General features: G+C 41.6%; 1 protein-coding gene across 10 annotated transcripts in view; it reads right to left on the reverse strand.

The window, feature by feature from the left end:
• Positions 1-14,224, reverse strand: part of dennd1a (DENN/MADD domain containing 1A) — a 118,821-nt gene that overhangs the window by 88,410 nt on the left and 16,187 nt on the right. For 9 of the 10 annotated variants that reach the window (XM_053240017.1, XM_026928703.3, XM_026928701.3 and 6 more), the window contains exon 2: positions 5,659-5,717. The exons of the other annotated variant lie outside the window; for it this stretch is intronic. In XM_053240017.1, the coding sequence (XP_053095992.1) occupies positions 5,659-5,717 (59 nt within the window). The remainder of the gene's footprint in view (positions 1-5,658; positions 5,718-14,224) is intronic. 10 annotated transcript variants of the gene reach the window in all.

The raw sequence follows: 14,224 nt of genomic DNA on the forward strand, positions 1-14,224 counted from the left end.
TCAAACCCACTGAATTAAAGCTGAATGTCTACTCTTCAATTACATCTTGATTGCTTAATTTCAAAACCATTGTGGTGATATACAGAGGCAAAATTACGAAAATTGTGTCACTGTCCAAATACTTATTGACCTGACTGTACAATTAAAAAAAGTGACTATTTTCAGAGGATCATGCACATGCCCTGATCGTTGCCAATATTAGTTAACTAGATTGGTGCTGTGTTCATTATCAACTGTGACATAAACAAACTACACAAGTAGCCAAGTAAGAAGCTATATACTGCATACCTTAATCTGGACAATGACTTTAAACTTTTCAAATTCACTGTCAATCATGCATTTCAGGACCTAAACAATAATCAAAGTAGCTGGAACTCTACTACTCATTACCAAATATGATGACACTGTCCCAATAGTTTAAATGAAAAAAAGGTGGATAAAAACAGAATATGATGGAATTTTTACAACTCTTTCTGTCAGCGTGACGGATTGTAATTTCTGTAACGCAACCTCTGATTTTATATACATATATACATACATATATATATATATATATATATATATATATATATATATATATATATATATATATATATATATATATATAAGTATTGAACGCGTCACCGTTTTTCTCAGTAAATATATTTGTAAAGGTGCTATTGACATGAAATTTTCACCAGATGTTGGTAACAACCCATGTAATCCATATATATATATATATATATGTGTGTGTGTGTGTGTGTGTCTATCTATCTATCTATATGTATATACACACTCGTGCCCACACCCAAAACTCGGCCTTCAAGATGCATTGTGTTTTTAATGATGCATGTCAAGTCCATGCAAATAGCTGTTTGAATGAATTAGGCTCTGCCCCATTAGAACTGACTGGCAGGTGACAGCCATATTCTTCAACAGGATTAGTTACCAAATGCAGTTTTTTTATTATACAAATTGGCAAAAAAAAAAATCGTAGTGGGCAGAGATAAATGGTCAAAATTACACATTGTTGCAGAATTACCCTAGGAATCAGGGGAGGCAAGAATTTTGTCTCTAGGCCTCAGGGTTCTCAAGATAAGGCCTAAAACATGAAGTAGTGCATTATAGCACAATTAGTTTCAGGCAATTAGAGTCCATGTGGTATTTATTTTCGGGTTTTGGGGAACTTGGCATTCAGGATGGTATTTATATTTCCATTAGGAGTAATTGCAGATCATGGGGATATTTATTTTATGGTGTTGAGGAACCTGACAAGTTTATATGTTTAGAATTTTGCTTGGGGTAAACAAAGGTCATATAAGGCTTACTGATCAATTTGATGCCAAACATGTGTAGATTTAAGCTGAACTGTTTGTTTATTTATTTATGACTGTTTAAAAGAAACCTAACTACACCTTACTTTGACCTGCAACTAATTAGGGCTTTGATTTGTCCTAGTCTCAAACACTCATAATTCAAAAATAAAAATTGAATCAGTTAGATATTTATAGATGTTTGAAAGAAAGGAAGAGTACCTTTATAATAATAATAATAATAATAATAATAATAATAATAATAATAATAGATATAGCCACAAGCTTCAGTCTGCAGTGTCCAAGCAGTCCTCGCACTCCTTGCACTCCCAGTGGCCAGTTCTTGCCAAAATACATAGAACAATAAAGAGACCACACATGAACATACTTGTTCAAGCTAGATGAGTAAAATGCCTGCTGAAATCTGACTGGCTCTAGGTGGCCATATTTTGAATTAATTAAATGATCATTAAAAATCCAGGTACAGATTAGCAGAAAGTTAGAGCACACCAAATTTCAGCTCAGTGACTACGCCCAGATCAATGCAGACATCCTCAGAACCATGTACTGAACATGTGTTTCAAATTTGGTTCAGGTGTTCGATATAACTCTATAACAAATCATGAATTACAGCTGTTTGAACCAGCTCCAACATCCTTAGAACTGATTGGCATATGGTGTCCATACTGTATGCAAGTGTCAACATGATTTAGATAAATATTGAGATTAAATCTTTGATGAGCACTTTCACACCACAATTGTGAAGATAGGCCAAAAATCCCAGGACTAATTTGCAAAAGTCGGTTTTATGTATTATGCAAATTATCATCTTCAATCAGACTTAGGGTACATGAGAAACAGTTATCTGACCTTAATGCTGCCCCCTTTGCAAGACCACATCTCAAACTTTGCATCTGACTCCAGAATCTAGTCCTAAAGTTCCATGCAAATACCTAAATAGCAAATAGCAATCATGAGTTACAGCTGGTTGAGTAAATTAGGCTACGTCTCATTAGTATTGAATGATGTGGCGGTCATATTGTTTACAAATTTCAACGTGTTTTTGATAATTATTAAGTTTCACACTTTCCTGAATAGTTTGACACCAAATTTGTGAAGATCAGCCAAAAATCCTAGGACTAGTTTTCAAAAGTAGGTTTGGCATATAATGCAATTTAGCAAATAAATCTATAAAGTGGGCAGACCTAAATGGTTCTTGAGACTTTTTTTGTTTGGAAGAACCCAAGGAATCAGTGGAAAAAATCACTTTGTTTGTAGGACTCATGATTCATGAGATATGGACCTAAACAAACATTTGGGCTCTGGAGCCACCACTGGGCCGATCAGGCCCATCTCACTTGCCTGAGTAGCAGGAGGGAGTACAACCTGGTGACCAAGTATTATGTCTGTACAACTTATGGTTTAGGCTGCACGATTCGTTTTATGGCAGAAAAATCATAAATATAGCCGCAGGCAGCAATCTACAGAATCCAAGCACTCCTTGCAAACAGCGCCCCCAGTGGCAAGTTCATGCCAAGAGACATAGAACCATATGTTTTTGATGTAATTCAGTGATGACTAAAAATCCAGTGATAGATTAGCAGATTAATGTAGCACACCAATTTTCAGCTCAGGTGGACAGCTATTTTAACTCAACTCCAACCCCTATGAATATAAACAGTGGCCCCCAGTGACCAATTTGAGTGAGACTGCATCAGCTACTAGTAGGTCTCTAGCTGAAACTACCATTCAAGTTTCATGATCACAGCTTTATGGGAACCTTTTCAAATGCCTGCTAAAACCTGATTGGCCAATGGCAGCCATGTTTTTCAGTAAAAAGGAATAATGAAAAAAATCAGAACATGGATGCATCCTACCAAATTTCAACTTGACTGGCATTGTGATTCTTGAACAACAGCTAATTGGACTTAAACAACACCCCAATGTATGTCCCAATCTTGCAGACATCCTCAGAACTTGTACTGACCGTGTATTTCCAGTTTGGCTCAAATCCATTAGACCAATCATGAATTACAGTTATTTGCATAAAATAGCTCTGTCTCCTTAGAACTGATTGATGTGTGGTGGCCATATTGTTTACAAATGTCAACATGTTTTTGATAAATATTGAGGTTCACACTCTCCCGAGCAGTTTGACATCAAGATTGTCAAGATTGGCCAAAAATCTTAGGATTAGTCTGCAAAAGTAAGTTTAGCATATTATGCAAATTATCAAAATTTGCGTGGGTGTGACTAAACGGACCAAAAGGCAATTTTCTGTAGTTTCAGCAATTGAGTCAAACTAAAAAATTTCTTTAAAAAAAAAAAAAAAAAGTTCTTACTAATACTTTCCAAGATATATGCTTTTTGTGTGTAAAAATATGAATGTTGCTCCCCAGTGGGCAATTTGAGTAAGACTGCATCAGTTATTATGTGGTTATGTGAAAATGCTCTTTGTTGACTACAGCTTGGCATGTAACACTATAATTCCCTCCCAATTCACCACCAAGTTGGAGGATCTGGGACTGAGCCCGTCTCTGTGTCAGTGGATCTCCAACTTCCTCACAGACAGACCACAAGCAGGAAGGGTGGGCAAACATGTTTCACCCTCCCTTACTCTCAGCACTGGAGCCCCACAAGGTTGTGTTCTGAGCCCCCTGCTGTACTCATTGTACACATATGACTGCGTAGCCACTTCCAGCTCTACCATCATTGTTAAGTTTGCTGATGACACTGTTGCAGTGGGCCTGATCTCTGATAACAACGAGAAGGCCTACCTGGAGGAGATAACAAGCCTCCAGGAATATTGGCGCCAGGAGAACAATCTCCTCCTGAACGTCAACAAGACCAAAGAGCTGATTGTGGACTTAAGTATGAAGCAGGAGAGGAGCTACCAACCCCTCACGATCAACAGGACCCCAGTGGAGACAGTGGATAGTTTCCAGTACCTTGGTGTTCACATCACGGAGGACCTGTCATGGTCTTGCCATGTTAACACCCTGGTGAAGAAGGCCCGGCAGCGTCTATACCTTAGACGCTTGAGAGACTTTCGACTGCCCTCTAAGATGCTAAGGAACTTTTACACCTGCACCATCGAGAACATCCTGACGGGAAAAATCACAGCCTGGTTTGGGAACTGCACCCAGCAGGAAAGGAGGGCTCTACAGAGGGTGGTGCGATCAGCTGAGCCATCCGTACAGGGCTCCCTGACCTACACTCTATCTACAGCAAGTGGCGCTGGAACAAGGCCAGGAAAATAGTGAAAGACCTCAACCGCCCGAACAATGAACTCTTCTCTCTGTTGCGGTCAGGGAAGCGCTTCCGCTCCCTAAAGGCCAATATAGAGAGGATGAGGAGGTGGTTCTTCCTGCAGGCCATTCGGGCCCTCAACCGGTACAACACCAAGGACTAAGAATCGTTCATCTCGATCCATACATCTCCTACAAACACCCAACCTCCATTTACACCTACATTACATAACATTACTAATTTATTAACATGTGGACAATCTTGCACACGACTGCCTCACCTAATGTTGCACAACTTATTGTATAGTGACGATTTATTGCACACTGCACATTATTGCACATTATATTGCACAAACGGCAAATTATTTGCACAAAACTACAACATGAGTAAAACAGTGAGGATGCATGAGCCATATTCTGACTGCATATACTGATTTCAGCTGTAGGAGCCCTAGACTGATATCTTTTTTCCTGGGCATTTACTTTGATTCATGCAAGAGCAAGCTCCTTCTACTTGATTTTACATTTACTCTACATTTATTTGAATAGTGGACCTATATACCAGACACAGAAACAAAATAAAATGATGTTATAAACAGATTTGAAATTATTAGTAAAATCTAGCAAAAATGGAGGAAATAGTTTGGCACCAATAACATAAAAAGAATTTCAAGTTGCTCCATCTACATGAATACACGTAGCCTGCATGTTTCTCCATAACTAACAGAGCACAACCCTATCTGTGTATGCAACATGGGGACTGTCACTGAGTGGTTGTACTTACATAATACAGCTACTATGCTGAGCATTGCCCCATTCATATTTAAACCTGTGGTCCATCATACCATTTCTGGTTTCACCAAACTGGGCGTGCATGTTTAGTTCAATGTCTCATTCTGCCTTAAAATTATTTATACATTATAAACCATTTCTCCTTGTCACAGCTTTAAAAGCAGACATACACAGTGGAATTGTCTGTAATGGTAATGGAGCTAAAATATATGCAGTCCTGTATCAAAGGAATTGAAACTCATATATCCTTTGTAAAGACCTCTAGGTGGTATATATTGGGGTAGATGCATGAGGTGATGTTGAAATGTGTATGGGTAAAGCTTCACCTTTTGTCTCAGAATATTTCACCTCCATGTAAGCATCAAATATCTTCTTTGGCTTGTCCCTGAAAAACACAGGTGTCAAAAGTTAAAGTAAAAAATTAAGGATATTAACAAAGTATCTACCCATAGTCAACAAATGACAAGCAAACATTAGCTAGTCTGTTATGTCCAGGCAGTCTGCTGTTTTGAGCGGAGTTTTATACTAAGCCTGGTTTACAGTTCTATGACCAAGTATCTTCAAGCACATCAGAGCACTGTGCATATATACATATATACATATACATATATATATATATATATATATATATATATATATATATATATATATATATATACACACACACACACACACATACACACACAAAGTTTATTGGTGTTGTGTTATAATAATGGATTAGTTGACAGTTTCCTTCGATTATTATTGAGTAGTCTATATCATATGGCACCAAATGCTACATATACCTGCTATACAAATATACTTTGTTTTATCCTAAAATTCTGACTATTTAATTAAAAATAAATTCCCAACAATTACTGTATTTTTATAATGTATTTACATTATATAAGGTATGGCTTACCTGAACAAAAATACTATAGTATCTCTATCAGTATCAGGACATCGGAGCTACCGGTATTCGTGTATACCACCGCCAGACACTCCTAAGTTTCAGAAACACTACTACAGCTATTCTGCATGATGATCTGCTGGAGAAACTATGCAATCTCGGCTTGCTGCGGGTACCAGGCCTCCAGACCTCGGTGTCACCTGACGCCAGTGGCCGGGGGAAGGGACGTCGCAAGCGGTGCGCGAGAAAGCAGAAGCATGGCAAGACGGCGGGGGTCCATGCTAGGCTAAAAACAAACCCTAGCCAGCCGGCTCTCCCGTCCATCCTGCTCTCCAATGTCTGCTCCCTGGACAATAAATTGGATTACATCCAAACTACCCGGCGTGAGTTTAGAGACTGCTGCGTCTTCGTTTTCACGGAGACATGGTTCAGCGACAGAGTTCTGGACGCCGCCATTCAGCTAGACGGGCTAGCCTCGTTTCATGCCGACATAAACACAGCTCTGTGGGGTAAGGCTCGTGGCTGTAGCTTGTGCGTTTACATCAACACGGAATGGTGCAAGAACTCGGTGCTAGTTTCTAGTTACTGCTCATCGCTGGTGGAGTTTGTGACTGTTAGATGCAGTTAATTTTATTTATCACCGTCCTCATAATCTGTGTATACATTCAACCCAGTGCTAATGCTAAAGACATGCTCTGTGAACTGTTTGGGGCTATTAGCGAGCTGCAGAATTCACACCCTGATGCACTGTTTATTGTTGCCGGAGATTTCAACCATGCAAATCTCAAGTCAGTGCTCCCTAAATTCCATCAGCATGTGGACTTTGCAACGAGAGGGGAGAACACGCTGGATCTTGTTTACACAAACATCCCCGGCGCGTACCGGGCAGAGCCCCGCCCCCACCTCGGCTACTCAGACCACATCTCTGTTATGCTAATCCCAGCATACAGACCGCTCGTCAGACACTCCAAAACAGTTCTGAAGCAGGTGAAAACCTGGCCAGTAGGAGCCATCTCTGCTCTTCAGGACTGCTTTGAACGCACTGACTGGCACATGTTCAGGGAAGCGGCTACTAACGGCGACTTCACCAACTTGGAGGAATACGCGACATCAGTGACCAGCTATGTCAGCAAGTGCATTGATGACGTCACCGTCTCCAAGATCATCACCACACGCTCTAACCAGAAGCCATGGATGACTGCAGAGGTGTGTGCGCTACTGAGGACCCGAGACTCCACCTTCAGAGCAGGCGACAAGGTGGCCCTAAGAACAGCGAAAGCCAAACTGTCCCAGGCCATCAGAGAGGCAAAGCACACACATGCACAGAGAATCCACAACCACTTCAAGGCCAGCAGAGACACGCGGCGCATGTGGCAGGGAATCCACGCCATCACCAACTACAGGACATCACCTGCCTGTGACAGTGATGTCTCCCTCCCAGACGTGCTGAACAACTTCTACACTCAGTTTGAGGTGCAGAATGATGTGACAGCGAGGAAGTCCACCCCTCCTCCCAATGACCAGGTGCTGTGCCTAACCACGGCCGATGTGAGGAAGACTCTACACAGAGTCAACCCGCGGAAGGCTGCTGGACCAGACAACATTCCTGGCAGGGTGCTCAGAGGATGTGCAGACCAGCTTGCGGATGTTTTCACGGACATGTTTTCACGGACACGGATCTTCAACACCTCCCTGAGCAGCACTGTGGTTCTGACATGCTTCAAGGCCACCACCATCACCCCCGTGCCAAAGAAGTCTTCAGTGTCCTGCCTCAATGACTACTGTCCCATTGCACTTACATCCATCATCATGAAGTGCTTCGAGAGGCTCGTCATGAGGCACATCAAGACCATGCTGCCCCCCTCACTGGACCCCCTTCAATTCGCTTACCGCCCCAACCGCTCAACAGATGACGCCATCACCACCACCCTCCATCTGGCCCTCACACACCCGGACAATAAAGACACATATGTTCGAATGATGTTCATAGACTTCAGTTCAGCATTCAACACAATCATTCCTCAGCACCTGATTGGAAAGCTGAACCTGTTGGGCCTGAACACCTCCCTCTGCAACTGGATCCTGGACTTCCTGACAGGGAGACTTCAGTCAGTCCGGATCAGGAACAGCATCTCCAAAACATTATTTCCAAAAAGAATTTCAAATTTTGATTCGTCAAACCACAGCACAGTTTTCCACTTTACCCCAGTCCATCTTAAATGAGCTCGGGCCCAGAGAAGGCAGCAGCATTTCTGGATTTTTTTCTTTGCATGGTAGATTTTTTTCTTTGCATCTTTTAACATGCATTTTTGGATGCAGTGACTGTGTTCAAACTGTGTTCAGACTGACAAACTGTGTTCACTGACAATGGTTTTCGGAAGTGCTCCTGAGCCCGTGCAGTGATTTACAAAACAGAGTCGTGTCCTGTTTTTAATGCAGTGTCGTCTGAGGGCCTGAAGATCATGGCCATTCAATATTTGTTTTCAGCCTTGTCCCTTGCGTACAGAAGACTTCTCCAGATTCTATGAATCTTTTAATGTTATTATGTACCGTAGATGGTGAAATCCCCAACTTCTTTGCATTTTTATGTTGACAAACGTAAATTGTTAAACCATTTGCCCATGCAGTCTTTCACAGAGTGGTGAGCCCCTCCCCATCTTTACTTCTGAAAGACTCAGCCTCTTTTTTTCGGCGTGCAACGGATCGCAGTTGATCCGTGATCCGTGTGGATCACGACCCACGGTTCAGCACGCACGTGACTCGCAGTTTAATAACTCATTTTTTAAACTTGTAGATTAATCCTAAATTTTTAACGATCACAGAGAAAAAGAAAATATTGCTTTTTCAGTAATTAATTACACAGTCGTGTTCACGTGAACGGGGCGTGTTAATCAGTCAACGACAATGGCTAGCGGAGGAACAGAAAAACTCGAAAAGCCGCCCGCGTCATTCAAATCACATGTATGGGAGCATTTTGGCTTCCCTGTAAAATATAATGATGACATAAGAAGGGTGGTGAGAAGGTGAAGGTGAGTAGAGTGGCTGCGCATGCAGACACAGCGGCTCCTCTCAGTCCCGAAAATATGGTGTTTACATGTTTACCTTCGTGTAAGTCATTGTGTTTCAGTAAGTGTTCGTCGTGTTTGTCTGTCTCTAGGCACATTTACGATCGGTTGTTTCTGTTATAGATAAAGAGAACTTTTATTTGCAAGTTAAACTCCACACACGCTGAAGAGCTTCAGAGCTTCAGAGCTTGGGATTACTCCGCCGGCCTACTACATCACCGACCTCGACTTCTGCACTCCCTCCGCTGAGGAGACGCCGCAGGCGGCATGAGAGGAAGCAGAAGAGGGGAAAGCGCGGAGGCATCCGAGCTAGGCTAGCGGCTAGCCCACACAAGCCGGCTATTCCAACCATCCTGCTCGCCAACGTACGCTCTCTCGACAATAAAATAGACCACATACGGCTACTGAGAACTGCTCAATGAACTGTCAAAGATTGTTATATCCTTATATTTACGGAAACGTGGCTCAAGGACAATATTTCTGACTCCGCCATTCAGCTGGAACAGCTAACATGCTACCGAGCAGACCAAGCAGCCGAGAGCAGTAAGACCCGCGGTGGCGGGGCCTGTGTTTACATCAATGACGCTTGGTGTCCTGATACTGTGGTAGTCTGCAGACACTGCTCTCCCCTTGTGGAGTTTATAATCGTCAAGTGCTGACCTTTCTATATTCCGAGGGAGTTCACGGTGATTTTGCTGGTCGCTGTTTACATTCCACCCAGCCCTAACAACAATGACAGGAACGAGGCACTCGGCGCACTGTACCATGCCATCAGTGAGCAACAGACAACATACCCGGATGGATTTCTCATCCTGGCTGGAGATTTTAACCACGCAGACCCTAGATCAGTGTTACCAAAATTATATCAGCACACTGAGTTTCCAACACGGGGAAACAATATTTTGGACGTAGTTTACACAACCCACAGAGGAGCATACAAAGACCCCCCCCCCCCCTCCCCCCCACCAGCAGACACTGCAACGCATAATTAATGCAGCAGGAAAAATCATCAGTGCCACATTACCTTCCCTCGCAGAAATTTACAACACCCAACTAACCCGGAAAGCACTCAGCATAGCGGGGGACCCCACCCACCCCTTACAAGGCCTCTTTAGTCTTCTGCCATCGGGAAGGAGATTTCGTAGCCTCCAGGCCCGAACCACAAAACTGAAGAACAGCTTCAGCCACCAGGCTGTCAGAAAGCTGAAATCTCTCCCCTATCTGCCCTCTGCCTTAAGAGTCACCGAACTGTAACTGCGCACACACACACACACCAAATCACACAAATGCACAAGCCACTTTTACTACTGCTGCTCTCTCGTTTGCACTACAGTGTAACCAGGTCCACTTCCACAAATGCTGCTCTCTCTTGTTTTGCACTAAAATGTAAATATCTACACACTCACATGTGCCGTGAATGTCTAAAGTGTACATATTGTATTTTATTTTATTGTATTGTATTTTATTTTACTTTTTTATTTACATGTTATGTTGGTTTCTCACACCATGGGTCTGGGGGAAACGAAATTTCAATCCTCTGTGTGTCTTGTACATATAGCAGAATTGACAATAAATTTGACTTTGACTTTTGGTGGACAAAAGTATGTTACAGTGTGTAGGCACTGTGGCATGAGAAAGCCGTATGAAAGCCGCAATACATCGCCCATGGCCACGCATCTGAAGCGACATCACCCTGGTGTGCCGACAGGATGCAAACCGCAACAATCACAGCAACAGCTGCTCACCGCTGCATTTAAGCAGCCCTTTGCACCAGAATCAGAGCGGGCTAAAGCGATTACCAAAACTATCAAGATGTTTATCGTGGCAGACGTGAGGCCATACTCTGTTGTGGAAAACAAAGGATTTAAAAACATGCTGAAAGTGCTTGAGCCACGCTACGAAATACCCTCACGCACCCACTTCACCATGAAGATCGTGCCTGAACTTTACGAACAGGAAAAAAACAAAATAGTCGCGGACTTAACAGACGCATCCTCAATCGCGATCACCATAGTTGGGTGGATATCAAGGGCTACAGAAAGCTACGTAACTGTGACTGCTCACTACATCACATCAGAGTGGGAGATGCGAAGTCCGGTGCTACAGACACCCCCCCTCTATGTCACATGAGTCACATGAGCACAAATTTAGCGCAGGTACTGATAGAAGCAGTAGCTGAGTGGAAGTTAAAGAGGCACAATGCATGTAGAAATATCCCAGTCAGCACAGATAATGCCAGAAACCAAGTAAATGCAGTGACAGAAGCTGGACTGGGGCCACAGATATCTTGCTTTGCACATGTGATAACTTTAGCATGCCAAAGGGGAATCTCAGTGAACCAGATGGACCGCCTTCTTGGGAGGATCAGGAAGGTGGTTTCCTTCTTCCACAGAAGTATAACAGCAGCTCATGTGCTTAAGACCAAGCAAGAAATGCTACAGCTACCAGCCCACAAGCGCACAAGTGTATGAACACGATGTCACAACAAGATGGAATTCAACATATGACATGTTGGAGCGCTATCCAGAGCAGCAAGCAGCAGTATACTCTGCACTGACAGAGAAGACACTGAAAAAAAAATAGAGACATTGTCACCTTGTCTGATGATGTGAAAGAGGAAAAGGAGGTCCTCCAGCTGCTCAAACCTCTCAAAACAGTCACAACCCTATTGAGCACTGAAAATGCACCATCTGTGTCCATGATCCTACCTCTGAAAACCAGGATTCTACAAACCATGTGTGCAAATGAGGAAGACAGCAGCACTGCTAGAGATGTCAAGGCTGCCATAAGAGGGGACCTGATTTCCAGATACACTGACCCCCCTGATATACAAGATTATCTTCATAGATCTGCTGCACTTGATCCAAGGTTCAAGTCCCTGACTTACCTAGAACCTGCCCTAGAAGACATACAGTGATCTCACCACTGAGACTGTGGCTACTGAAGAGGTAAAATAGTAATGATATTATTAATATTGTATAATATTAATATAATTAAGAGTGCATTACTTATAATTATTTTTTAACTATTATTTATGTGAATAATTGATCTTTATTTTGAATAATATTGGTATATGTTATTGATTGCCTATGAAATATATGACAAAAAATATAGTTAAATAACTCTGAGTAATTTTTTCTGCAGGGTCAAGCCACAGAGCCAACACCCACTGGACACAGAGACACAGAGCCAAAGGCATCTCCTCCACAAAAGAAGTCAGCCATGGAAGAGCTTTTTGGGGATACCTTTGTGAAGGAGTCAGACACAGACAAAACTTTTTCCAACACCATCAAAGAGGAGGTGGCGTCGTACAGGGCAGCAAGCAGTATGCCAATGGATGGTGGTAATCCACTGGCATGGTGGAAACACAATGAGTGTAAATACCCTCACACTGCAAAGATGGCATGACGCTACCTTGCTGTGCCTGCCACTTCAGTTCCTAGTGAGAGGGAGTTCTCCATGGCATAGTGACTGCTAAGAGGTCTACTCTCTCCCCAGAGAATGTAGACATCCTCATCTTTTTGAAAAAAAATTTGTCATCATTATAAGGTTTGGTCTGTATTCAGGTCTCAGGTTGTTTTTCACATGTTGCACTTTAACAACTGAGTATTGAATATTTTATTTAAAAATTTTATTTATTCAGCTGGTTATTTCTTGATTTTATTTTTGTTAAAATCATAGGTTCTATAGGCTGTTTTTGTTAAAACCAAAAGTTCCTTGCTGTTCTTGTAATAAATGGAAAGCAAATTACATTTGTCTCCACTCCTTTTTTGATGATCCGAAAAATGGTCCGATCCACGACTCAAAAACCGTAATGTGATCCGAACCGTGAGTTTTGTGATCCGTTACACCACTACTCTTTTTACACCCAATCATATTACTGACCTGTTCCCAATTAACCTAATTAGTTGTGAGATGTTCCACCAGGTGTACTTTTGTAGCATTATACAACTTTTCCAGACTCTTGTTGCCCCGTCCCAACCTTTTTAAAATGTGTTGCTGGCATTAAATTCAAAATGTATATATTTTAGCATATATTTCTCAAAAAAAAAAAAAAAAAAAAAAGACAAAATTTCTCAGTTTCAACATTTGAAAAGTCTTTGTAATATATTTAATTAAATATACAGATTTTATTTACATTTTACACAGTGACCCAACATTTTTGGAAACAGGGTTGTAAGTGCTGACACCCAAGACTTTTTCTGCAGGTAACGTCAACAAACAGAAAACTTTTTCTTTGTTAAATAACAGCACTTTAGAGCACTTAGCATTTTCTAAATCCATTTATCATTAGGCTTAGATTATTTGGAGTATCTGCTATTAAAGTCTCTGTGTATGAACTGTTACTATAGAAATGATAACATACACGGAGTGCATTAATCTACCATTTTTGTTACAGCCAGTTCTACTGTCAGAGCCATGCTGTTATTAATTAATCCACACTTTCTGATTCAAGAATCCAATAGTGCTGTAGTATAAAGGCTTATTATATGTTCTCTTTTAATGCACAAGATCCACTGCCATCTATGACTCATCTTATTCTGTGGAGAAAAACTTAAAAATCACAAACTGTTTCCTCTCTTTGCTGACTTTAATAGCTAGTTCTGTGTCGATGATTTATAACCCGGAAGTAAGCAGTAAGCTAGTAAATATGCTATACATTCATTTAGTTTCCACATACACGATAATGGCAGACACTAATGCACACCCTCCTATCAAGGAGCCAAAAGGAGTTCCATCTTACTGGCTCAGTGGCACTGCTCAAAAAAATGCTGTAAAGGTATATGTATATCAGGAAAATCAAGGTTAATGATTGTCATATATTCGTTATTATGCATGATACACCTTTGAGGTTAGCTTCGAAAATATTAATTACAATAGATCATTGGATATCCATTATGCACATACAGAGAGCACATGCAGAGAATCACAGAATAC

The sequence above is a fragment of the Pangasianodon hypophthalmus genome, chromosome 15, assembly GCF_027358585.1.
Source record: "Pangasianodon hypophthalmus isolate fPanHyp1 chromosome 15, fPanHyp1.pri, whole genome shotgun sequence".
Classification (NCBI taxonomy): domain Eukaryota; kingdom Metazoa; phylum Chordata; class Actinopteri; order Siluriformes; family Pangasiidae; genus Pangasianodon; species Pangasianodon hypophthalmus.